The sequence below is a fragment of the Anguilla rostrata genome, chromosome 11, assembly GCF_018555375.3.
Source record: "Anguilla rostrata isolate EN2019 chromosome 11, ASM1855537v3, whole genome shotgun sequence".
NCBI classification, from domain to species: domain Eukaryota; kingdom Metazoa; phylum Chordata; class Actinopteri; order Anguilliformes; family Anguillidae; genus Anguilla; species Anguilla rostrata.
The window spans coordinates 6,139,696-6,162,243 of NC_057943.1; the positions used below are offsets into that span (position 1 = coordinate 6,139,696).

Here is a 22,548-nt window from a genome sequence, read left to right on the forward strand (position 1 = left end):
TTTGTATTCTGAGTGTAATCTGCTACAATGTCTTGCATTAATATTGAGGTTTAAATGAATAAATATTTGTCTCATATTTTGTAACATTAGTTTGTCAGGAACCTGAATTGGAAAACTGAACATAATAATGGAGATGCTAAATCTATGGCAGTGCGTTATACGCTGCATGTGCATAGGGTTTTTTTATTGTTTAGTAAATTTTGTTTTTGTTTTCCATGCAAAGATGCATCAGTGGTCCCAGCCCTGGTTTTGGTTATTCATATATTGATGTTTTCTGTTTTTTCCTTCATGCTCACTGTTTCTCAGGTCATATTTCTTTGTTTATATTATTTGTTGTTTCCCCTCCCTCTCTCTCTCTCTCTCTCTCTCTCTCTCTCTGTCTCTCTCTCACTCTCTCTATCTACTCTGTCTCTCTCTTTCTCCCTCCCTCCCTCCCCCCTCTCCCTCTCACTGTCCCTCTCTGTCCCTCTCTCTTTCCTCCCCTCTTTCTCCCTCTCTCTCTCCCCCTGCTCTGCTCTCCTCTCCCCCCCTTTCTCTCTCTCTCTCATCATTCCTTCCCAGCTAATGCTGAGTGTCATGCCTCCTTTTTTTTTAGATTATGATTTCGGTGACATCTTCCCCGTGTTGCAGTCAATGCCAAGTGCAGCATGGGAAGGTGGGACACGGTTTATTCCACCCCCCCATCCAACCCCCCTTCCCCCCCCCCCCGGGCCACCCTCAGCTTCCCATCCCCCGTCCCTCTCTGCGCTCACAGTGTCGCACGTCCGTTCCGTTCTGCAGCGTGTCACAGTGCATGCACTACTGCGCATGCGGCGTGACTCCGCGCCGGGCCGCCTGCTTCGCCTTAACCGCTAGGGGGCAGTAGAGTGCGGCAGCTTTTTCTTTTTTTTTTTTTCCGGGAATCCTGCCTAAAAATGTCCTTGATCTTCCGCACCGTGGACTAATTGCTGGAAGGATGGAATGGTTGTGTGTGATGGCAGTCCTGTGTCTCCTGTTAAAAGATTGCACGTTGAAAGATGATAGGTAATTAAAGCATATCAACGCTTTGCTAAGGTTCACGCCGACAAAATGACACAAGTGAAAGGGTTAATTTATGTTTCAGAATTTCAGTTGGCAGCTGCAGTAGTTTTGGTCATACATTTAGAATAGGTTGACAGTCTTGCAAAATAAGCCGTGCTCAAGTCAAAATAAGACAAGTTAATTCTATGTTTCAGTAGAATGGAATGTGCTGCCATGTGGCCTGTATATCGAACCTAAGTTCAGACCCAGCATTGCATTGTGGGCCATGCGCTAGAAATGGTCATTTCTGGAAAAAAAAGAAAACATAAGCAAGATTGCCTCACTGTGCAAGTCTATACTTATGGTAAAGACGAGCACACCTGTGTTCTGGTATGATCATAAATCATACCTGTAATTTATGAATACGTTTACTTCAGGTGAAATACACATATGATCCAGGATTAATCAGGCTGCTGGGGTGTCGGCTCACGCAATAATACTGCTCTCCTGGCGTGAGTGGGACACTGTCCTGTAGGAGAGGGCACGCTCCAGATGAGACTGGCTACACTCCCCATGGCCACTGAAGAGCTCAGGTCTGGGCTGATACTGTGTGTCCTGTGTGTCCTGGCCAGCCCAGGGTCCTTATCAGGTGTTTATAAAATTGGCCGGGAAATCACAGCCTCATTTCACTGAGGTGTACGGCGAACGCTAGAACCCGTTTCGGCTCGTGCGTTCTGGTGCTCCTGCTGAAAGATGGCCGCCTGGCGTCAGGCTGACCTGGTTTCATTGGGCGACTCGATCTCCAAAGCACACTGACACCCTGACAGATCAGCCACTGCAGTGCTGTTGGTTGTGGCCTGTGTTTAAAAAACGAAGCTCTTTGCTGTGTTGCTTGCAGCTTTGGCGTGTGGAGCTTTTAGGCTTACGCAGGTAAATGGTGTTTGCGGCTGCACTTTTTGGGCACAGCCAGAAGGGTTTCCTTTGTCATCGCTGTTCCTTTCTGCCTGTCTGTTTTTGGGGGGTTATTTGGGTCTCGTTTTGGATTCAGTAAATCTGTTTCGGCATTATTGGCCTAGATTTGTTGAGCATCAAAGTTATGAGTTCAAATAGATTGATTTTTTAGGCTCGGTGGGATTCAGCTTCTGCATGTCGATCATATTTCGGTCCTCTGTTTTTCCTTTAGGGTTCATGTCAAACGCAGTGGCTGGTTATGTGGGTGGAATTAGACAGTGCTGCCATTTGTTTGATTTACTGCGACATCTCCGGTAAAGGCACTAATAGACAGATATACAGGGAAGTAGTTTTCATTCTGCTGAGATGTCAGGGCATGATAAGGTGACAGCATTTTTACGACAGGTAAAACACTGCATATATTTTATTGTCATCATTTAGACATTACGTAATATTATAGTTGTGTAATTACTGATTAGTCATGGGAAAGATTTGCTGTTAGGGGAATAGATGTGTATTATTTTGCAGGCTGCTTCTTTACTGGAAGGTTTTTTTTTTTGTTGTCTCCAGGTCTGTTATGGTACTAATGCACACTGCAATGCCTGATGCAGCTCAATGAAACTCACACGCTTTGAGGTTTATGCCTTTGTAAAGAGTTTGTAAAGCATGGGGATATTTTGGGGGGATTTTGGCCATGTCTGAGCAAAGAAAGCAAGAGAACCGCTCAGTCTTTTTCTTTGCTTTCTATGCTCAGTATGTATGTATGTATATGTATGTATGTATGTATATATATATATATATATAATACACACACACGTACACACACACACAAATATATAGAATACATGCGCCTCTTTCCTGTTCAGTAGCTGGTGCTGGTGTGTTAGTATGCGCTCTGTGCAGTTTGAATCTGCACCCGGACCCGTGTCTGTCTGTCCGCATGCTTCCTGCTCTTTCGTACGCCCGCTGTCCAATCACAGTGCAGCTTCTGTGCCCCCCTGCCAAAGTGTGTGCCACTAATGTGATGTGCATGATGCCTGTGTGAGTCTCTGTCCTCTTTTCCCTCTTCTGACAGAAGGTGACCTCACCGACCCGGTCAGCTGTCCTCGTTCTGCGGCCTCTGACCCCCAGACCGCGGTCGTCCTGCCGACGGGGGCGGGGGCGGCGGGAGCCGGGGCGGGGGCGGCGCTGGGGGCGGGGACGCCGGTGACGCCGAGGGGGCCCCCGGTCCCGCCGCGCAGCCCCACGTTTCGGCACAACCCCTTCAACGAGGACTCGGACACCAACACCTCCGCCGACGTCACGCCCGTCCACGCGGCCAGCCGGCACGACACCACCACCGGCGACGAGACGGAGAGCACCAGCACCGAGCTGGAGGTCATCCGGTCAGCAGCCTTCCGGACCCATCCGATTAGCACCAGTATTCCTAACATTAGCACTAGTATTCCTAACATTAGTGCCAGTATTCCTAACACTAGTGCCAGTATTCCTAGCTTTAGTGCCAGTATTCCTAACATTAGCGCCAGTATTCCTAACATTAGTGCAGTTATTCTTAGGACGGAATGTAGCACAGTGGGTAAGGAACTGGGCTTGTACCCGAGAGGTTGCAGGTTCGATTCCCGGGTAGGACATTGCCGTTGTACCCTTGAGCAAGGTACTTAACCGAAATTGCTTCAGTATATATCCAGCTGTATAAATGGATACAATGTAAAAATGCTATGTAAAAGTTGTGTAAGTCGCTCTGGATAAGAGCGTCTGCTAAATGCCTGTAATGTAAATGTAATGTAAATGTATTCCTAACATTAGTGCCAGTATTCCTAACATTAGTGCCAGTATTCCTAACATTAGTGCCAGTATTCCTAACATTAGTGCCAGTATTCCTAACATTAGTGCCAGTATTCCTAACATTAGTGCCAGTATTCCTAACATTAGTGCCAGTATTCCTAACATTAGTGCCAGTATTCCTAGCTTTAGTGCCAGTTTTCCTAGCTTTAGTGCCAGTTTTCCTAGCTTTAGTGCCAGTATTCCTGACATTAGTGCCAGTATTCCTAGCTTTAGTGCCAGTTTTCCTAGCTTTAGTGCCAGTATTCCTGACATTAGTGCCAGTATTCCTAGCTTTAGTGCCAGTTTTCCTAGCTTTAGTGCCAGTATTCCTGACATTAGTGCCAGTATTCCTAGCTTTAGTGCCAGTTTTCCTAGCTTTAGTGCCAGTATTCCTGACATTAGTGCCAGTATTCCTAGCTTTAGTGCCAGTATTCCTAGCTTTAGTGCCAGTTTTCCTAGCTTTAGTGCCAGTATTCCTGACATTAGTGCCAGTATTCCTAGCTTTAGTGCCAGTTTTCCTAGCTTTAGTGCCAGTATTCCTGACATTAGTGCCAGTATTCCTAGCTTTAGTGCCAGTTTTCCTAGCTTTAGTGCCAGTATTCCTGACATTAGTGCCAGTATTCCTAGCTTTAGTGCCAGTTTTCCTAGCTTTAGTGCCAGTATTCCTGACATTAGTGCCAGTATTCCTAGCTTTAGTGCCAGTATTCCTAGCTTTAGTGCCAGTTTTCCTAGCTTTAGTGCCAGTATTCCTGACATTAGTGCCAGTATTCCTAGCTTTAGTGCCAGTTTTCCTAGCTTTAGTGCCAGTATTCCTGACATTAGTGCCAGTATTCCTAGCTTTAGTGCCAGTATTCCTAGCTTTAGTGCCAGTTTTCCTAGCTTTAGTGCCAGTATTCCTGACATTAGTGCCAGTATTCCTAGCTTTAGTGCCAGTTTTCCTAGCTTTAGTGCCAGTATTCCTGACATTAGTGCCAGTATTCCCAACCTCAGAGATGTTTCTGAAACTCCTAATGTAGGGATCTCAAACTCAAATCCCTGTGGGCTGCTGTTTGTGTACTGGTTTTTGTGTGTGTTCTTGCACTTAAATGCTTGATGTAAGTCTTAATTTAAGTCTTGTTAGCAGTGGTTGACTAACTGTGCCTTGTTTCCAAGGCCTAAATTGGCTGCTGATTGAAAGATAATCACACAAACCAGCTGAGACTGCGGCCCTCTAGGGTGAGACCCCTGGCTTAATGGTTGCATTGTGCTTACTAAAATTTAAATATATTCTACTTGTGACAGTAAATATGAAGAAATTTGAAGGGCTGCTGGGTTGTGCATCCTGCTGTACTTGTTCTTAATACAGTCATATGCTCTATGGCCTGGACTGAATTCTGAATGCATCAGTTCCCACTCTGGGCCATAGAGTTTTCTAGGTGGGAGGACCCTGGGGGGTTGTGTTCAGCAGGACGTTGCTGTAGTCTTTGTTCAGCTGTGAGCTCTAGTTAATGGAGCTTCTGCAGCCTGCATGCTGAAGCTGTGCTGGTTGCGTAGCCCTCTGGTGCAGCAAGCTGGGGCTGCTGACCTGGCAGATTGCAGAGTGAGAACATACTGCAGCTAGCAGCAGCCATTTTGTAACATGCCTATGCTGCTGTGGTTTGCCCCACCCCCCCCCTTCCCCAGATTTACTGAAGACATTGCGACAACATGCAGATCTACAATCACACTTCATTTTGCACAGAGGGAGAAAAAAAAAAACGGGGAATTAAAAGTTATTTAAAGTCGGTTCATTGTTTCGGAATATTTATTAATAAAATGAAGAGTTGTCCATCCCTAGTGACCTAAGATTGCACGCATTATGACGTGAGTTCACAGGCCATGTCTATGACAGACTGAGTGCTTCACGCCACAGAGCTAATAGAACCCTGACCAGCAGCCATCTTGGACTGCCACTGCTATGCTTGGCTTTGCACATCCCCATGAAAGGGCATGTTACCCCATCTGACACCCTAGGTGGAGCACAATGGATTCAGTGTAGGAGAACATGCAATGCAGGCTTTTTTGTCTTGTTTTTTTCCTTTACCTTCTTTTTAAATCCATTTATTCCCGTTTTCTTTTTTTTTTCTCTCTCTTCCTGTAGCCTGGCCCGGCGCAGGAAGCCGGGGAAGAAGAGGCGGGGGAGGGAGGCGATGGAGTCGGTGAGCAGCAGCCGAAACGGCAGCCCCCCGGGGGGGGACGAGGGCGAGGAGGACTCCCAGGAACCGGGCACGCCGGGCTCCGCGCTCGGGGAGGGGTGGGGGGTCGCCTCCACGCCGGGGGCGGGTCCCGGGGCGGGCGCGGCGGCGAGGAGGAGGAGGAGGAGCGAGGGGGAGGAAGAGGAAGGTGCGGCGGAGGGGGACGAAGAGGCGGCGGGCTTGCTGAGGCTCCCCGAGATGACGGACACCTCCATGGAGAGCGTGGGCCAGCCCCTGAGGGAGGTGATGGACAGGCTGGATGGCGCCCTGGACGGGCAGGGCTGGGGGGAGGGCGAGGGGGGGGTGGCGGCGGCGGCGGGCTCCACCCCCGAGGCTAAAGCCAGCTCCCCGCCCCCTCAGCAGCAGCCCTTTCGGGGGGATTCCGGGGGGGAGCCGCCCGACCCGTCTCCCCGGGACCGTCCCGTGGCCGCGGACCCCAACTTCCTGCGGGCCCCCCCGGCCCCTGCCGACTTCTACCGCTTTGCCCCCCACAGTCCAGAGCCTGCTGCCCCGGGTGGTGGGCACCATGACCCTGCAGGGCATGGCCAGCCGCCGGCTCTACATGGTGGCCATGAAGATGAGGGAGAAGCAGAGGGACAGGGCCCTTCCCTCGCCGTAGCCACGGAGGAGGAGGAGGAGGAGGAGCAGGAGGAAGAGGGGAAGGAGGGAGAACGGGAAGTGCGGGCGGTGCCAGTGGAGAACGGCACCGGCCTGCCAGAGAACGGGGAGGAGGGAGAGCCGGACGAGGAAGAGGAAGATGGCGAAGAGAACAGGGCCAGTCCGGTGGACGGGACCCATCCTGCTGAGTTCAGGTGATGAGTCGTCGCTGTGTGTTTAGCTCTGCGGGTTAGCCGCGCGCGCGGGGTTAGCTCGCTGTATGCTGAATTGATCCGGACTCCAGGGTGAAATGGCCGTGGTGCTGACAGAGCCACCTCTGTGTTTCAGGGTGGACAACAACCACCTGCTGCTGCTCATGATCCACGTGTTCAGGGAGAACGAGGAACAGCTTTTCAAGGTAGGGATGAGGTACTTGGACAAAGTGTGTGTGTGTGTATGTGGGAGTGAGGGGGGGCTGTGGATTGACTTACTACTAATTAGGTAATTTTGTCCTGCAACGTTCTCTCGTCTAAACAGTATTCAGTTAACATCATTTAACTCATTATCTCTTAATATTCACGACTGAGGCACTGTGCTTTGTGCGTGTGAATTTGGCAGCAGTGTGTTGTCCCCTTCTGTGTTTGGGGCTGGTGTGGTGGCCACACTGACCTCTGTGTTCTGTCTCAGATGCTGAGGATGAGCACAGGCCATATGGAAGGGGACCTGCAGCCCCTCTACCTGCTGCTGACAGACTGCTACATCTACCTGCTCCGCAAAGGTGGGCTCACCTGGGCCTGCTGTCACGGGTTTGGCTCTGTTCGGCTCTGTTCAGCCCTGTTCAGCCCTGTTCAGCCCTGTTCAGCCCTGTTCAGCTCTGTTCAGCTCTGTTCAGCTCTGTTAGGCTCTGTTCAGCCCTGTTCAGCTCTGTTGAGCTTCTTTACCTTCCGCCGTGTGTGCAGTTCTTCCCTCTGAACATAGAGCTTTCTCTCTGCGGGTCGATAAGGTTCTCATGCCTGAGTAAACAGGCTTTGCCTTGTAGCCAGTGCTGTCATAATGTCTCCTTCTCAATGCAGGCATTGAGATGTAGACAGAGCACTCTGTGTTGGCTTTAGGCTGTTCAGAATAGTTTCCGTTGAATATTTACTGCTGTATAGTGTGAACACCCACAATCCATCACAGCAATTGCAGAGGTCAATAACCCCTGAATCAACTGTTGTTTGTTGCCTTGGCAACCATTCTGAAATTTGTTTACTGAAAAAGTTAGGGTTAAATATGTCAGTGCCTTAACAACCACACTGCCCTGCTGCAGGAGGAGGAGTAAGTGGAAATATATTCTCATTTCTGCGTGAACACATTGTGATTATTATTGCTTTGGGAAGTGAGCACTGGTGTTGATCTGGAAGGCGTGTGACATCATGGAAGGCGTGTGACATCATGGGAGGTGTGTGACATCATGGCTGTGTCCCTGTGTGTCTCCCAGGGGCCGCTGAGAAGCCCTACACAGTGGAGGAGGCCGTGTCCTACAATGAGCTGGACTACATTTCTGTGAGTAACTGACGTACTGCTATGTGTGTGTGTGTGAGTGTGTGATCATGTAACCCTGCGTGTGTGTTCATTTGCATGTTTATGTGTACTGTGTGTGTGTGTGTGAGAGTGTGTGTAATTGTGTAACTGTGTGTGTGTATGTGTGTGTGTGTGCGCCTGTATACATGTGTGTGTGTCCATGTGCACTGTATGTGCGTGCGTGCGTGTTTCTCTATGTGTTTGTTTTGTGTGTGTGCTGGTGTTTCTGTATGTGTTTGTGTGAGTGTGTGCGTGTGTGTGTGAGTGTGAGTGTGCGTGTGCGTGTGTGTGAGTGTGTGTGGGTGTGTGTTTCTGTATGTGTGTGTGTGTGTGGGTGTGTGTGGGTGTGTGTTTCTGTATATGTGTGTGTGTGTGTGTGTGTGAGTGTGTTTGGGTGTGTGTGTGTGTGTGTGTGTGTGAGTGAGTGAGTGTGTGTGTGAGTGTGTTTGGGTGTGTGTGTGTGTGTGTGCGTGTGTAATTGTGTGTTTGGTTGAACAGTGTAAAATGTGAGCGTCAGCCCTGCGGTCTCCGCACACATGTTTCGCAGAGAGCAGCTCCTGCTCCTCCAGTCACAGGCAGGAAATGTGAGGTATGTGGCTGAGCAGCCTGGCTCATTTCTGGGTTAAGTGTCAGCAGCATTCCCTGGTAAAACAACAGTCTGCTTAAAGAGATAAATCTGCCAGAGGCATAGCCCCTGAGCACTTACGCCATAAGCAGTCTCAGTGGAGAATCTGGCACATCCTGTGTGCTCTTTCCCCTGCACTGGACGCTGGATCAGGCTGCTCTACTCTGCATTTAACCTGTTTTTATCTGCAACTTGTTGCAAACCACCTTTTCATGATCCTCACCAGTGACTAGCGCGCGCGCACACACACACACACACTCTCTGTCTGTCTGTCTGTCTGCCTGTCTCTCAGGTATGAGCGGTATGGTCCTGAGGGTTCTTAACCATATTTGTGTCCCATTAACCTTTTAAGGTGTCAGATAAAAAACATGTGACCAGAGCGTTCAGTTAAGAACATTATGATGTCACAACCACTGCTGGTAATCTAAGACACTGTTGTAGTTGACTTGGAACTGACTTGGAATTTTGAAAAAAACATTCCAGAAATCCTGCTGTATAAAGGGTTAATGAAGTCAGTGTATTGCAGCAGCAGAATGGCTTTCTGGACCAGCACTGTGTGAGCGTGATGTGCTTCTGTCTCAGGTGGGCCTGGACCAGCAGACCATCACACTGGTGTGCACTAACAGGAGGAGGCAGTTCCTGCTGGACACCGCTGACTCCTCCCTGACTGTGTGAGTGTCACCTCTGCTCTTCTGTCGCTGTGCTCTCTCTGTCTCATTCTCTCCTCTCCCTCTTTTTCTCAGTCTCTCTCCTCTCCATCTGCCTCTTGCTCTCTGCTTCTGTCCCCCTCTCCCCCTCTCTTTCTCCATGTGTAGGCCCTGCCCTCTCTCTCCCATTGTGTAACCCCTGCTCTCTCTCTCTCTCTCTCTCTCCCATTGTGTAACCCCTGCTCTCTCTCTCTCTCCCTGTGTAACCCCTGCTCTCTCTCTCTCTCCCTCCCTCCCTGTGTAACCCCTGCTCTCTCTCTCTCCCCCTGTGCAACCCCTGCTCTCTCTTCTCTCCCTCCCTCCCTGTGTAACCCCTGCTCTCTCTCTCCTCCCTCCCTGTGTAACCCCTGCTCTCTCTCTCTCTCTCTCCCTGTGTAACCCCTGCTCTCTCTCTCCCTCCCCCTGTGTAACCCCTGCTCTCTCGCCCAGCTGGTTCCTGGCGGTGCTGAGGTCGGCGATGGTGAAGGGCTGCCGGGAGCCACCGTACCCCTCGGTGCTCACCGACGCCACCATGGAGAAGCTGGCGCTCACCAAGTTTGTGTCTCAGGAGTCTCAGTGTGAGGTACGGCCTGGGCAGGAGTCTCAGTGTGAGGTACGGGCCTGGGCGGGAGTCTCAGTGTGAGGTGCGGCCTGGGCAGGAGTCTCAGTGTGAGGTACGGCCTGGGCAGGAGTCTCAGTGTGAGGTACGGCCTGGGCAGGGGTCTCGGTGTGAGGTACGGCCTGGGCAGGTTGTCTCAGTGTGAGGTACGGCCTGGGCAGGAGTCTCAGTGTGAGGTACGGCCTGGGCAGGGGTCTCGGTGTGAGGTACGGCCTGGGCAGGAGTCTCAGTGTGAGGTACGGCCTGGGCAGGAGTCGCAGTGTGAGGTACGGCCTGGGCAGGAGTCTCAGTGTGAGGTACGGCCTGGGCAGGAGTCTCAGTGTGAGGTACAGCCTGGGCTGGGGAGGCACCAGTGTGAGGTACGGCCTGGGCGGGAGTCTCAGTGTGAGGTACGGCCTGGGCAGGGGTCTCAGTGTGAGGTACGGCCTGGGCGGGAGTCTCAGTGTGAGGTACGGCCTGGGCAGGGGTCTCAGTGTGAGGTACGGCCTGGGCGGGAGTCTCAGTGTGAGGTACGGCCTGGGCAGGAGTCTCAGTGTGAGGTACGGCCTGGGCAGGAGTCTCAGTGTGAGGTACAGCCTGGGCTGGGGAGGCACCAGTGTGAGGTACGGCCTGGGCGGGAGTCTCAGTGTGAGGTATGGCCTGGGCAGGAGTCTCAGTGTGAGGTACGGTCTGGGCAGGGGAGGAGCTGACCGCACAGCCTAAGCTTTTTACTGTCTGGCTTTTATTACATATTTGAACTCAGTGGGCCAGAATCTGTCACTAAATCCAAACCATAACTAAAATTATGCATTATGGGCTGTGTTATTTTACAAGCTGTTTTAGTGAACAGAGGTACTTAGGTCTACTAATATTATTGCTGCTACATGCGCTAACATGTTAGTTTATAGTTTTGTGTATGACCTGACTGTGGATGTGTGTGTGGTGGGGGGGGGTGGGGTGGTGGGTGGGGTCTGTACAGGAATCTCAGATGAGTTTATAGTCTTGTGTATGAGCTGATTGTTATGTGGGGGAGGGAGTGGGGGGGGTTGTGTACTGGTATCAGATTTGTGAGTTTATAGTCTTGTGTTTTGTGTGTGAGCTGACTGATTTGGGGGGGGCTCTGTTCGCAGGTATCGGACGTGTGCATCCGGCTGTATTCCCTGGCTCACTGGGAGGACCCCATGGACGTGTCTGTGGCCCCCCAGGCGGGGCCGCGCAGGCCCTCGGACTCCGGCGCCACTAAGGAGGGGCCGCTGCTGTATCGGGCCGGGACCACCTACCTGGGCAAGGAGCAGTGGAAGAGCTGCTACCTGGTGCTCAGGTAGGAGGGCGAGCGGAGACGGGCGTTAGCGTTAGCGTTAGCAATGCCGGGCTCCCTTTAATTTATTCACTGAATATGCAGTTCATAATGGGAGCAGTGGCTGTTATTGATATGTCTTGAAACTACCGCAGTATTAAAAATGCAAAAAATGAGAATTCATACTGTATACACACTGCATGGGCTTGTAATGGTTCAGTTTCATTTTTAATCTTTCAATGTCTGGTTAAGTACCGGTACTTGTGTAACCAGTGACACTAATTACAGTCCTTTCATTTTAAAAATGTGTGTCTCTCATGTTGAGAGTGGCACAGAAACATGTCTGTCGGTGGTGGAAAGGACATGTAGGGTGGTTTAGACTGTTTAGATGATTTGTTTCCTGTAAGGTTTTTGAGCTCAAACCTTAAATGCTGTTTGCGCTTTCGTACAGCAACGGGATCCTGTATCAGTATCCGGAGCGGACGGACGTGATTCCACTGCTGTCCATCACCATGGGGTAAGAGCCACGCGCTCTGAGCACGGGGACGGTGGGAGAAATCCCGCTGTGCAGGAGTCTGCAGCGACGCAGGTCTTAATAAAAGCAGTCACAGGACAGGAAACTGAACTTTTTCCACCCACTGTGCCACAGTGGCGGGTGCATATCAAAACTCACCAGCCAATTTCACCGTTATACCACACAACTAGATGTTTAGGATAGAGCAGGACCCCCAGCTGATCACCTGCCAAAGTGACTGGTGGAGTAGACACATTTGCCAGCCACAGATAAAATTCACCAGCATTTGGCTGGTGGCTGGTGTTAATTTCGCACCATATGCTGGCGACAGCCAGCCAGCCAATACATAAATCCTTGCCAATAAAGCCTTCGACGGCTCACACTGCTAAGCATCAGGGGTGCCATCACACATTTTTACTAACTGGCACGTGTATGTGTGTATGAGTGCCTTCAATATGTTTGCAGCTTGGACTTTCTTCTGTCTGTCTGAATGAGTCCGTGTGCGTTTTCTTTTTGGGTGAATAATTTGGGGTCCTGTCTCTCTCTCTCTGTGTGGAGGGGGGAGCACTGTGTGTGTTTTCATTTTGGGTGAATAATTTGGGGTCCTGTCTCTCTCTGTGTGGATTATTTTGGGTGAATAATTGGGGGTCCTCTCTCTCTCTCTGTGTGGAGGGGGGAGCACTGTGTGTGTTTTCATTTTGGGTGAATAATTTGGGGTCCTGTCTCTCTCTCTCTGTGTGGAGGGGGGAGCACTGTGTGTGTTTTCATTTTGGGTGAATAATTTGGGGTCCCCTCTCTCTGTGTGGATTATTTTGGGTGAATAATTTGGGGTCCTGTCTCTCTGTGTGGATTATTTTGGGTGAATAATGTGGGGTCCTCTCTCTCTGTATGGAGGGGGGAGCACTGTGGGGGCTGCCGCAGGGCGAACAGCGTGGAGAGACCCCACTCCTTCCAGGTGATCCTGACCGATCGCCCCGCACTGGAGCTGAGCGCCGAGAACGAGCAGGACATGGCCGAATGGATGCAGCTGCTGTGCCAGTCTGTCTCCAAAGGGGTGAGAGACGCCGCCCCGCTGAGTCACCAGCCTCTAAAGGCATGAGCTACTGTGAAATGCCAGCCTCTGAATCACCAGCCCCTGAATCATGAGCCTTTTAATTGCCAGCCTCTGAATCGGCAGCCTCTGAGTCGCAAGCCTCAATAGGCATGAGCCCCTCTGAATCACAAGGTCCTGAATCGTGAGCATTTGAATCACCAGCATCTGAATCACAAGCCTCTGAATCGTGAGCCTCAAAATCACTCAGAATCACCAGCCTCTAAATGCATGGGCCTGTTTGAATCCCTTGCCTCTGAATTACCAGCCTCTGTGTCACAAGCCTCTGAGCCATGAGCCTCTATAGGCATCAGCCCCTCTGAATCCCAGGCCTCAAAAGGCACGAGTCCCTCTGAATCACCAGCCTCTGAATCACCTGCCTCTAAAGACGTGAGCCCTTCTGAATCACCGGTCTTCCCAAAAACTTCCCCTCTGAATCACCAGCCTCTGAATCACCTGCCTCTAAAGGCACGAGTCCCTCTGAATCACCAGCCTCTGAATCACCTGCCTCTAAAGATGTGAGCCCTTCTGAATCACCAGTCTTCCCAAAAACTGCCCCTCTGAATCACAGCCACTGGTGGTAACCAGGTCTTTGTTTGAGGGCTGAGAACTTCTGGATTTCCACCCTCCCTTTACCTGGGGCTCAGGTGCGAAGACAGTCTGGCCAATCAGCAGCGCTAAATGTTCCGTTAATTACCTGATAGAAAAGAAAACCAGGGTGAAATTTGTATTTGAGGTCCATATATGGGTATCTATGCTCTAAAAGGCCTCTTACTGCATTACTGCTTCAGCTGTTTGTTTTTCAAAGGGTTACACTGAAGGTCATACCAATTTTCCCACTCACTGAATTACAAGTATAGATCAGCTCTTCAGAGTCAGTTTCTGAAAGAGTGAGGTTCACTGGCTGAAATAACAAAAAACTGCAGTTTGCATGACCACAAACTTCCCCCACTTACCAAACGATTGCAACACTACACTGTACTGTATTGCCCAAGTAAACTGAATTGCAAAAATCTTATGAATTTTCTCTTTAACTTCTGGGCATATTTTTATGTTAAGGGACTATTTGGACTTTTCCTCCAGATCTCTGTGTTTGAATGATTGATCTCTCCACATAAAAACTGTGTGCTGGGGATTTTATGGGATGTACACAAGCCGAGAAGTCATTAAGAATCATTCTAGCTGACTCATCGATTAAATAATGAGATTTTATGATGTCATCAATCATCGTAGAAGCCTGTGATGAAATAACTTATTTTACAGCCACTGCTGCAGGGAAACACTTCCTGTATCCTTTTTAAATGCAGTGTTTCTAGTGTCCAATATTGCCTGGGTAATCGTAAAAATGATAACTCTCCGTGTTGTTTCTGTAATAATAATAATAATGATGTAATAAATTCTGTAATTTTCTTTACCACTAATAGTGTGAATAAATGAATGGCGAATGAGCTCAGGCCTTCTCCAGGTACACCGCTGAAGCCCGTCTCCTCCTCTTCCTCGCAGGTGATCCCACAGGGCGTGGCGCCCACCCCCTGCATCCCATGCTGCCTCGTGCTGACGGACAGGAAGCTGCTGACGTGTCATCAGGACTGCCAGACCAGCTTCTTCCGCTCGCTGGGAGGGGCGGACCTTTGTGACATCACAGGCGTCTGCCTGGAGAGGGACCGGGAGTACTGCATCATCGTGAGGCTCTTAGGGACTCATTCAAAATCTTGCGTTTTTTACCGCTCTCCTGATTGGTCGATCGTCAGTGTCGTGAGAAGAACCTCGGACGGCAGTTTACATTTTTTCTGCACGCATAGAAAGTTCTCTTCCAAGCCTACTGTGAACATCTTGTAACTCAGCAACAAAAGTATTTGGCTGAAACCCCCATTTGACTTTACTATAATGTGTCATTCAATTGAAAATGAGTTCAGTTTAGAGAATTTAGTCTGTTTTGCGTGCAGACCTGGGTAAAATACGTGTTTGTTTTCCACGCTTTAGCTTATCTTGACTGGTGTATTGGAACCATTGGAATGAAATGCTCTCAAAAAGTGCAAACCCCACCTTCTGTACATATTGGCAGGCTCAATTACACCAGGCAAGATCAGTAGAGCACAGAAAAGAAAATTTGAATCCAAAACAAATACGTATTTGACCCCGGTCTGTTTGCATGATGTTTTGTATTGGCTGCGTGTGCGTGTGTGCTCGCTAGCAAACGCGTCACCGCTCCTCCTCTTCCTGCAGGAGTTTGCGGGGGACCGCGCTCACTTCCTGCCCCCCTGGGTCCTGTACTTCAGCGGCAGTGAGGGGGACGCTGCTGGCTCTGGCGCCTGGAGACATTGGGTGGAAGAGAGCGTCCTGGAGACCGCGCTGAAGTTCAGAACATTTCCTCAATTCTACGGCTGTTGCAACGGTGTTGTCTCAATAAATATATTATCTCTTTCCCTCTCTCACCCTCCCTCCGTCTCTCTCTCTCTCCCTCCCTCCCTCTCTCTCTTTTCGCTCTCCCCTCACCCCATCCTGCTCCTCTCTCTCTCCCCTTTCTCTCCCTTCCCCTCTCTCCTCTCTCTCTCCTTCCCCCCCCTCTCTGTCTCCCCCACCCTCTCTCCCTCACTGTCCTCTCCCTCTCCCGCCCCCCCCTCCTTCCCCCTCCCTCCGTCTCCCCACCCTCTCTCCTCCTTCTCCCCTTCCTCTCCCCCCACCCCCAGGTGTCCCTGCCCCAGAGGGTCGTGTCGGACCCGTGCGTGCAGAAGCGCTGTGGGGAGGCGCTGGCTCTGATCAGGAGCGCGTGGCAGCGTAGCGACAGTCTCCATCGGGGGCGGGCCCAGAGAGAGCCCTGGTGCTGAGCCTGGGGGGGGTGGGGGGGGGGGGGGACAGGGGGACAGGGTTTCAGCGCTGTAGCGCTAGCATGATGGATTATTAGCACACTATTAATGGGTACGTATAGCAGCAGCTCTGCTGGGAGAAGCAGGATTCTGGGATGGTTCTGTTTTTTAGGTCAGGACTCCGTTGACTGCAGCCCTGGGACCGGCTCTTCAGGTTTGCCTGGTGTTTGGGCAGCCTCGCCGTTCTCCCTCTGGCACGTGCGTTTACCCTGCAGGGGTTCTGGGTGAAAGACTGCAGTCCCACTCAATCACTCCCCCCCCACCCCTTTCGCCCCCCTTTCACCCACCGGTCTCTGTTATAGACCCGCCCCCCTGCAGTGCAGACATTCAGTTCAAACGCAGCCCGTGCTCAACGTTCGCTTCTGGATGGAAAAAATCCATTTCTTTTGACATTGCCAATATGTAGTGCATATTGTGTTGGTGCATGACATGAGAAAAACCAATTAGCGAACATTGCCATTTGGACAATACGCTCAGTCAGTCAGTCAGTAGCAGGGCTTGTTTTTGTTTTTTTTGTTTTGCACAAGTCAGTAGACCACTTTATTACTGAATTCTGCTACAGTGCATCCCCAATCCTGTGGGTTTGTCCTCAGCATACATATCTACGCCTCGCAGAACCACTGTGCCTCGCTGTACTCGAAGGGTTAGAGAGCCCTCCCAGCCTTCACAAAACGTTCTCACAGCGTTACTGGAACGTTTATTGTCACACTCGTAACATTGCCACAGAATTGCAGCGACGTCGCGAGATCGTTTTTGTGTTGACATTTTGCGTCTGGGCTGGGAGTGGCACAGGTTACTGAAGTGCTCGTGGGAAGTGGTAGAGGCCACTATGAAAGGCTTTCATTTTTATTTTGCCTGTATAAGCTGCATTCCTGTCCATGTATTCCATTATCTAGATTTTCTTTTTATCTTGGTTGGGATAGAGAGGGAGCTCAAAGTCTCCCGGTTCTGTGGTAGGGAGGTACTGTATGTGAGGGCGCAGGGACAATGACACGCACACACTCTAAGCCAACCGGAAAATAACCCAACGCATGGGAAAGAGGCACTCGGCTGGACAGATCGTTTTGCTAGCTATGGACATACTGTACAATCTTTTCCGTGTTGATTGTTTTCCTATTCTTGTTTAGTGTGAACTAATTTATCATTGTGTGTGCGTGTCTTTGTGTGTGTGTGTGTGTGTGTGTGTGTGTGTGTGTGTGTGTGTTTGTGTACTTGAGATATGCTTTTTCTTTGAATTTTTTTCTGTCCGTATGGGAGCAATTGTTGCAACTGATGTGCAAACTAACCAAGTTACATTTGTGATGTGCTTTTTTCCATGTGAGAACAATTTATTTTTATGTAGTTTTTTTTCTTCCCCCCTTTGTTTTATTTACTGCAGAATGGTCGTGTGCTGATGTCTGTGCCTGAGTGTGTATTACGTGAGTGCTCGACAGCGTATGAAGCAGTCTGTGGTGGGCAGTGAAACAGCACCCTCTGCTGGCCGCTGCTGAATAGCGCAGGTGTAGCAGAGGGGAACTGCAGTATGAATCCCATCCCACAATAGACTCATATGGGCTGCTCTGATTGGTTGACAGCAAAGATAGTGCAGCATGTGCACAGGAAGAGAGTGAGCCTGAGGATTTGACTGACAGCTGCTGAAACCAGCCGGACTAGCGACAGACAGCTACAGACCCAAAGCGATGTTATTGTTAGCACTGTCAATAGCAGAGTGGGCTTGCTTTTTACATACAGTAAATACCCTGTTCCTGATGCTTTCCTTTCCTTATTCATTGAAGGTGTAGTGTAGCGAAGGTGCAGGGAACGTTTTGGCTTCTGACAAACCCAGTCGAGCTGAGGTATTTCCGTGTGACGTCATCCTGGCTGTCTCTGGGACTTCTCTAATGGGAGAGGCCTCGATATGGTTCAGGCACTAGTTTTGCACAGTTTGTGAAGGTACTGTTGGCATGCCAACACACGACGGACTTGTACAGTGTCACTGTTGTGAGTGCGCTTTCAAATGAGATTGACCCGTTTGTGTCTTTGTGTGACTCATCTAGTTTACAGCAGTTACCCCTGCGCTGCTGCACAGTGCACTGTGAGTGTTTCTGTTTCCAAAATGCCAATCTCAGTGTGTAATAATGTACACATTTAGAAATTTTGATAATTTATCATCCTAAATATTGTTGGATGGTGACGTGTGACGGAAGGTAGAAGTCTCCCAGAAGGGGGAGAGGGAGGTACTGTGACTGCCCCTGTGTCTGTATGTGTCTGTTTTCATCAGGGTAACCGATAAAGTTATGGGTGAAATTTGAATCGAATGGAACTTGGCTGATAAATGGTTGGTTTTTGGACGATAATTAAATTGTTCTTTTTTTTTTTTTTTTTTTGACTGCAGTGCCTGTGAGGAATGCTCATAATTGGCTGCTCATTTGTGTCTGTGGCCGTAAGAAAAACCGAAAATGGAAAAGAAAATTTGTCCATTGGAAAAATTACCGAAATAGTTTAACAGAAGGTGTTAAATTGACAGCTAGTTGGAGGTTCGGGACTTGTTGAACACACTACACTGTGAGCACGTTTTTTTTTTTTGAGTATCTTAAATGACAGGCGTATTAGAGCCTGTATCAGAAGAATTTCTACATCTGAAAAGATACGTCGGTACGTGCGGAAAAAAAATAAGCCTATAAGCCACAGCTTTCATGTGCTCAAAACGGAGTATTGCAGTTTTTAGCAGTGGTTATGAAATGGTTTCATAACATTGCGTATTTGTGATGCCAGGCCTCAGTTCAATTCCACTGTGGGTCATGCTCCAGAGTGTCTTAGAGCCAGACTCAGGAGACTGAAGAGTGTACCCCAGTGGGAAAGGGAGAGGACCGCACTGTAGCTGTACCGAGCTTCCCTCTCTACACCAGCCCTTTCACACTCTTACTTTAATTTTACGCCACATTTCTTCTCCGACGTCTTTCCTCTTTATCCTTTCATCAGGAGCCCAATCTACACTGGGTCTCGGATTGTCGGTGGTTTAATCGTCCAAAGGAAGAGGTGCAGCGAAACTTTGAAAGAGTACCATGAAAGCAAGTTGTCAAGATTTAATAAAACACTTTTTTTGGCATTAAACGTGAGATGAACAGTCTCAGGAATGTAGAAAGAAACGTGCCTGGATATTTTGACATGGCTGGGCAGTGGTGGAATACAGCTGTTGATTGATGGGAGTGTTACATGGCAGAGATGTGTCTATTTAACATGTTTTATCTTCATTTAACGGATGTATTATGTGCAGCCATTTCTTTTTCTATTTGAAGTGAGCAAAGTGAGATGAATGTATTCTAACTCTCCTCAAACAAGCATTAAAATGCATGTTATGAAGTACTTTTTTATATTACATTAATATGAAGATGAATATGTACATATAAAATAATGTTTGTAAATGGGGTGCAATATGAATAAATCATTCTAAATAACATTTTTTTTTCTACTAATATTTTGTCCCAGAGACTAATTCTGTGGGGATTAATTATTCCTGAGGTGAAATCTGTACTGAATCAAGTCAAGTCAAAGTTTATTTGTATAGCACATTTACAATAACCACAGTTGACCAAAGTGCAATGACTTACACTGGCCTTGTTGGACCCAGTTTCTCCACTCTTACTTCACCACCGTGTTGAATATAAGAAGCCCAGCCTTTTGCCACAGAGAGTTGAAAGCAACACTAACCTACTTGTCAAAAATCCTGCATAATGACCAAAGCGTAATGCCCATAATTAACCTTGAGAGATCTGCCCCTTCAGCGCAGAACAGATGGTTATGTTCTGCATCAACTACTAAAGTAATGACCGGAACTTGACAAAGAAAGAACACTGGAGTGTAAATCTGCCTAGCAACAGTGGATTCAGACCTCTCACGTTCCGACAGAATAATTGCATTCTACGGAACTGATGTCATGGCAACATGTTTTGTGTGTATGTGGCCCAGATGAAAGAAGAAGAAACGTTTACCTGTGAGGGATTCAGCCTTCCATTTGAAGGTGCAGTACCACCGGATGTGAGAATTCCATGCTACATTTTATTTCTATTTTATTTGCACCTGTGCATTCCAGTGGCCTTCTCCTGCATGTATAGGTAATTAACCAGAGGGGGAAAGTCCAGGGGTCAGAAAGTAAAAGTCCTGCCATGTGTTTCTTCTGCCCAGCTGATTTCACTAATTAGCTCTACCTCCTGGCTGAAGAATTGGAGATTGGCACAAAATACTGGGGTGGACTTTTACTTTCTGAACCAGGATTTTCCACCTCTGCATTTAACAGCAATTAAAATCCATCTCCACGCAAAGTATGCGTTCATATCCAGAGTTCTGCTGGAACCGTGTTGCTCAAATCGTGGCCCTGGAGGTCCACCAACTGCTGTGTTCTCCACCCTCCCTTTACCGGCGAGTCAGGTGTGAATACAGGTGGCCAATCGGTAGCACTAACCGTTCAGTTAATAACCTGGGGGGGAAAGAAAACCGGGGCCGGATTTGGATTTGAGGTCCAGGTTTGAGTATCCATGTCCTGGAGGTAGAATGATGGTTTCATTTTACTGGCTTCATTGCCTGGTTGCCAAAGTCCACCCCGATTTTATCATGCAGCAAGAACACAACTTACCGGAGTGCATGTGAATACGTGAGTATGAGCACATCCCTCCCCCCCCCAGAAAAAAAAAATCTGTCTAGGTTTTCAGTCTGAAATTAATCATGTTTGCATAGACACATCATAAACAAAATCACAGAACCTGTTTTTTGTTTTTTGTTTTTTTTTTAAACAATATATACAATAATACACTTATACTTGTAAGGCTGTAAAATTTCTTAAAGCAGACATCTGTTGCAAATGTAAGCCATCGACTCAAAAGAACAACCGAATTCCCCCAGTAACACTTTGAATTTATGCATGCAATAGAATGATATCAGCCCTCTTCTATATTCTCCTTCAGTTTAAACAGCAATGTGCATTGTTTTCTGGCAGGCTGGGTGTATGCCTTGAGGAGAAGTTGCTGATCTTAAGACAGTTTGCAGTGATCCACTTTGCACGGTACATATTATTGGCCCTTGGCAAGTAACTGGCCATAATGGTGGAGAACAGTTTTACTGGTTTAATTCTCTTTGCGGCTGGCACTGTTCGAGCATCGATCCCGAGCACAGGCCAACATGCGGAACAGAGAGGGAGGGAGAGGCACACCACTGGGGGTTGCTGACACAGTAAAATGGCGGGCTTCCTGCGCAATGGTCTGAGTACGTGCCTGCTTTAGAGGGATGGGATGGGGATGGACGGTGACTTTAGTCTCCTTGACGCTGCGCCAGGCTAAGTGTTGGCAGTTGGACCAACACGGGCTCGTAGAGCTGGCACTGTGCCCAAGTCCCCTCCAACCCCCTGGCCTGCCCTGCTGGCATATTGATAACCTGAATGGCACTTTTTCCAAATTCAAAATGACAACGGGCAGAGTTTGGCACGAGCCTGTTAGCCACCTAGCTTGCTGTCCTCTTCATACAGAGACAGGCTCTTGTCTGCAGAGTCCGGATCCAGTGTGAAAAGGTGTTGGGGCAGGGGCCAGGTCACATTGATCTGTGTAATTAATCTATTATATGTTTTCAGATAATTTATTTTTTCCATTGATGAAGTAGGTGTATTGCATTTCCCCACCTGTGGGAATGTTCAGCCAGTGCCCGTGGTTGTCTCTCAGGGCATTCAAGGCCTTCTCTGCAGTCCCTTGTATTGTTAAGTTATTTTCATTTAAAAAATATTTTAATTCTCATGGTAATAATTATCATTAATCTTAAAATGAACAAGGCATATGCATTTCTATTTTAATTACTATTAATCATAAACCAACAATAGGAAAATGTAAGGTATGCTTCCCCAGAAAATTCTGGTAGGTATGCTGTGGCCTCTCTTGCAGGTCGTGTTCAACAGAAGTTGTAGTGACAATAATAATCAAATTTTGTTGCTTGGTGAGTGGAAATAGAACACGGTAGGCCTATTCCGATGGTCTTGGCTGATGTCATTACAACTGGCCACTAAACAAATTAGGCTAATTCGCTCGATATTGGAGGCTATGTCAAAGTGATCGAATCTGCATTTTAATCAGGTGGCTGAGTTGTTAGATTTCCCTTTTTTAAGGAGACCATTCAATGAAAAAGAAAAGTGCTGCAAGCGGCCGACAAACTTACACAGGCAGCAAAATGCTAGGCGAGACTATGGAACCAAATGGGATCGATAGACATAGCTAACGGCTAGTCTACTGAAAAATAAGCCGTTTTGTTGGGAATGCTTGTTCAGCACAACTGACAAGTGCCTTAGCACTGGAACAGCACTGGCTACAGTTTAACCAGGGTTGCTAAAACAAACAAACAAGAAAACATTAATGCTCACTGTAGCGGTTTGTCTGAAAACTTCGAGGAACACACGAGGGGGTCTTCAACGAGATGAACACAACAGGAAGAGAGACTTCAGTCCGCTACTGGTGCACGTATGTAGGACTATGCACAGTATCTTTCTTTGTATGTATCTATATTTAACCTGTGTTGGTGATATTTCATTGCTTGTGCATGTGTGTATTAGTATAAATGATAATTGAAGGTTATGTATTCAGAAATTATGGGGGGAAAAACGTTAGTTCCTTCTCTTGTTTATACTTTATCTGTCATCAGTACACTCGGTGTTCAGCTGAGTTTGGGGCTGTCAACACTGTGCTCAGATTTACGTTGTTAGAGCTCCTGT

The 22,548-nt window shown here is 48.5% G+C and overlaps 2 protein-coding genes across 5 annotated transcripts in view; both read left to right on the forward strand.

The window, feature by feature from the left end:
* plekhm2 (pleckstrin homology domain containing, family M (with RUN domain) member 2) overlaps positions 1–19,263 on the forward strand; it is a 28,088-nt gene extending 8,825 nt beyond the window's left edge. Inside the window, exons 8-21 of one of the 2 annotated variants that reach the window (XM_064300726.1) lie at positions 596–655; positions 3,026–3,335; positions 5,894–6,799; positions 6,933–7,002; positions 7,272–7,362; positions 8,065–8,129; positions 9,355–9,443; positions 9,909–10,041; positions 11,187–11,377; positions 11,805–11,870; positions 12,762–12,921; positions 14,461–14,640; positions 15,184–15,294; positions 15,648–19,263. In XM_064300726.1, coding sequence (XP_064156796.1) covers positions 596–655; positions 3,026–3,335; positions 5,894–6,799; positions 6,933–7,002; positions 7,272–7,362; positions 8,065–8,129; positions 9,355–9,443; positions 9,909–10,041; positions 11,187–11,377; positions 11,805–11,870; positions 12,762–12,921; positions 14,461–14,640; positions 15,184–15,294; positions 15,648–15,785 — 2,570 coding nt within the window. In that variant the 3' untranslated portion in view covers positions 15,786–19,263. Of the gene's footprint in view, positions 1–595; positions 656–3,025; positions 3,336–5,893; positions 6,800–6,932; positions 7,003–7,271; positions 7,363–8,064; positions 8,130–9,354; positions 9,444–9,908; positions 10,042–11,186; positions 11,378–11,804; positions 11,871–12,425; positions 12,729–12,761; positions 12,922–14,460; positions 14,641–15,183; positions 15,295–15,647 lie in introns of those variants that run through there. The other variant, XM_064300725.1, reaches the window with a different exon arrangement.
* Positions 19,264–21,762: 2,499 nt separating this feature from the next.
* The window catches only part of ano11 (anoctamin 11), a 29,347-nt gene continuing 28,561 nt past the window's right edge, over positions 21,763–22,548 (forward strand). For 2 of the 3 annotated variants that reach the window (XM_064300737.1, XM_064300739.1), the window contains exon 1: positions 21,763–22,297. The gene's annotated coding sequence lies outside the window, so the exon portion shown is untranslated. The remainder of the gene's footprint in view (positions 22,298–22,548) is intronic. The other variant, XM_064300740.1, reaches the window with a different exon arrangement.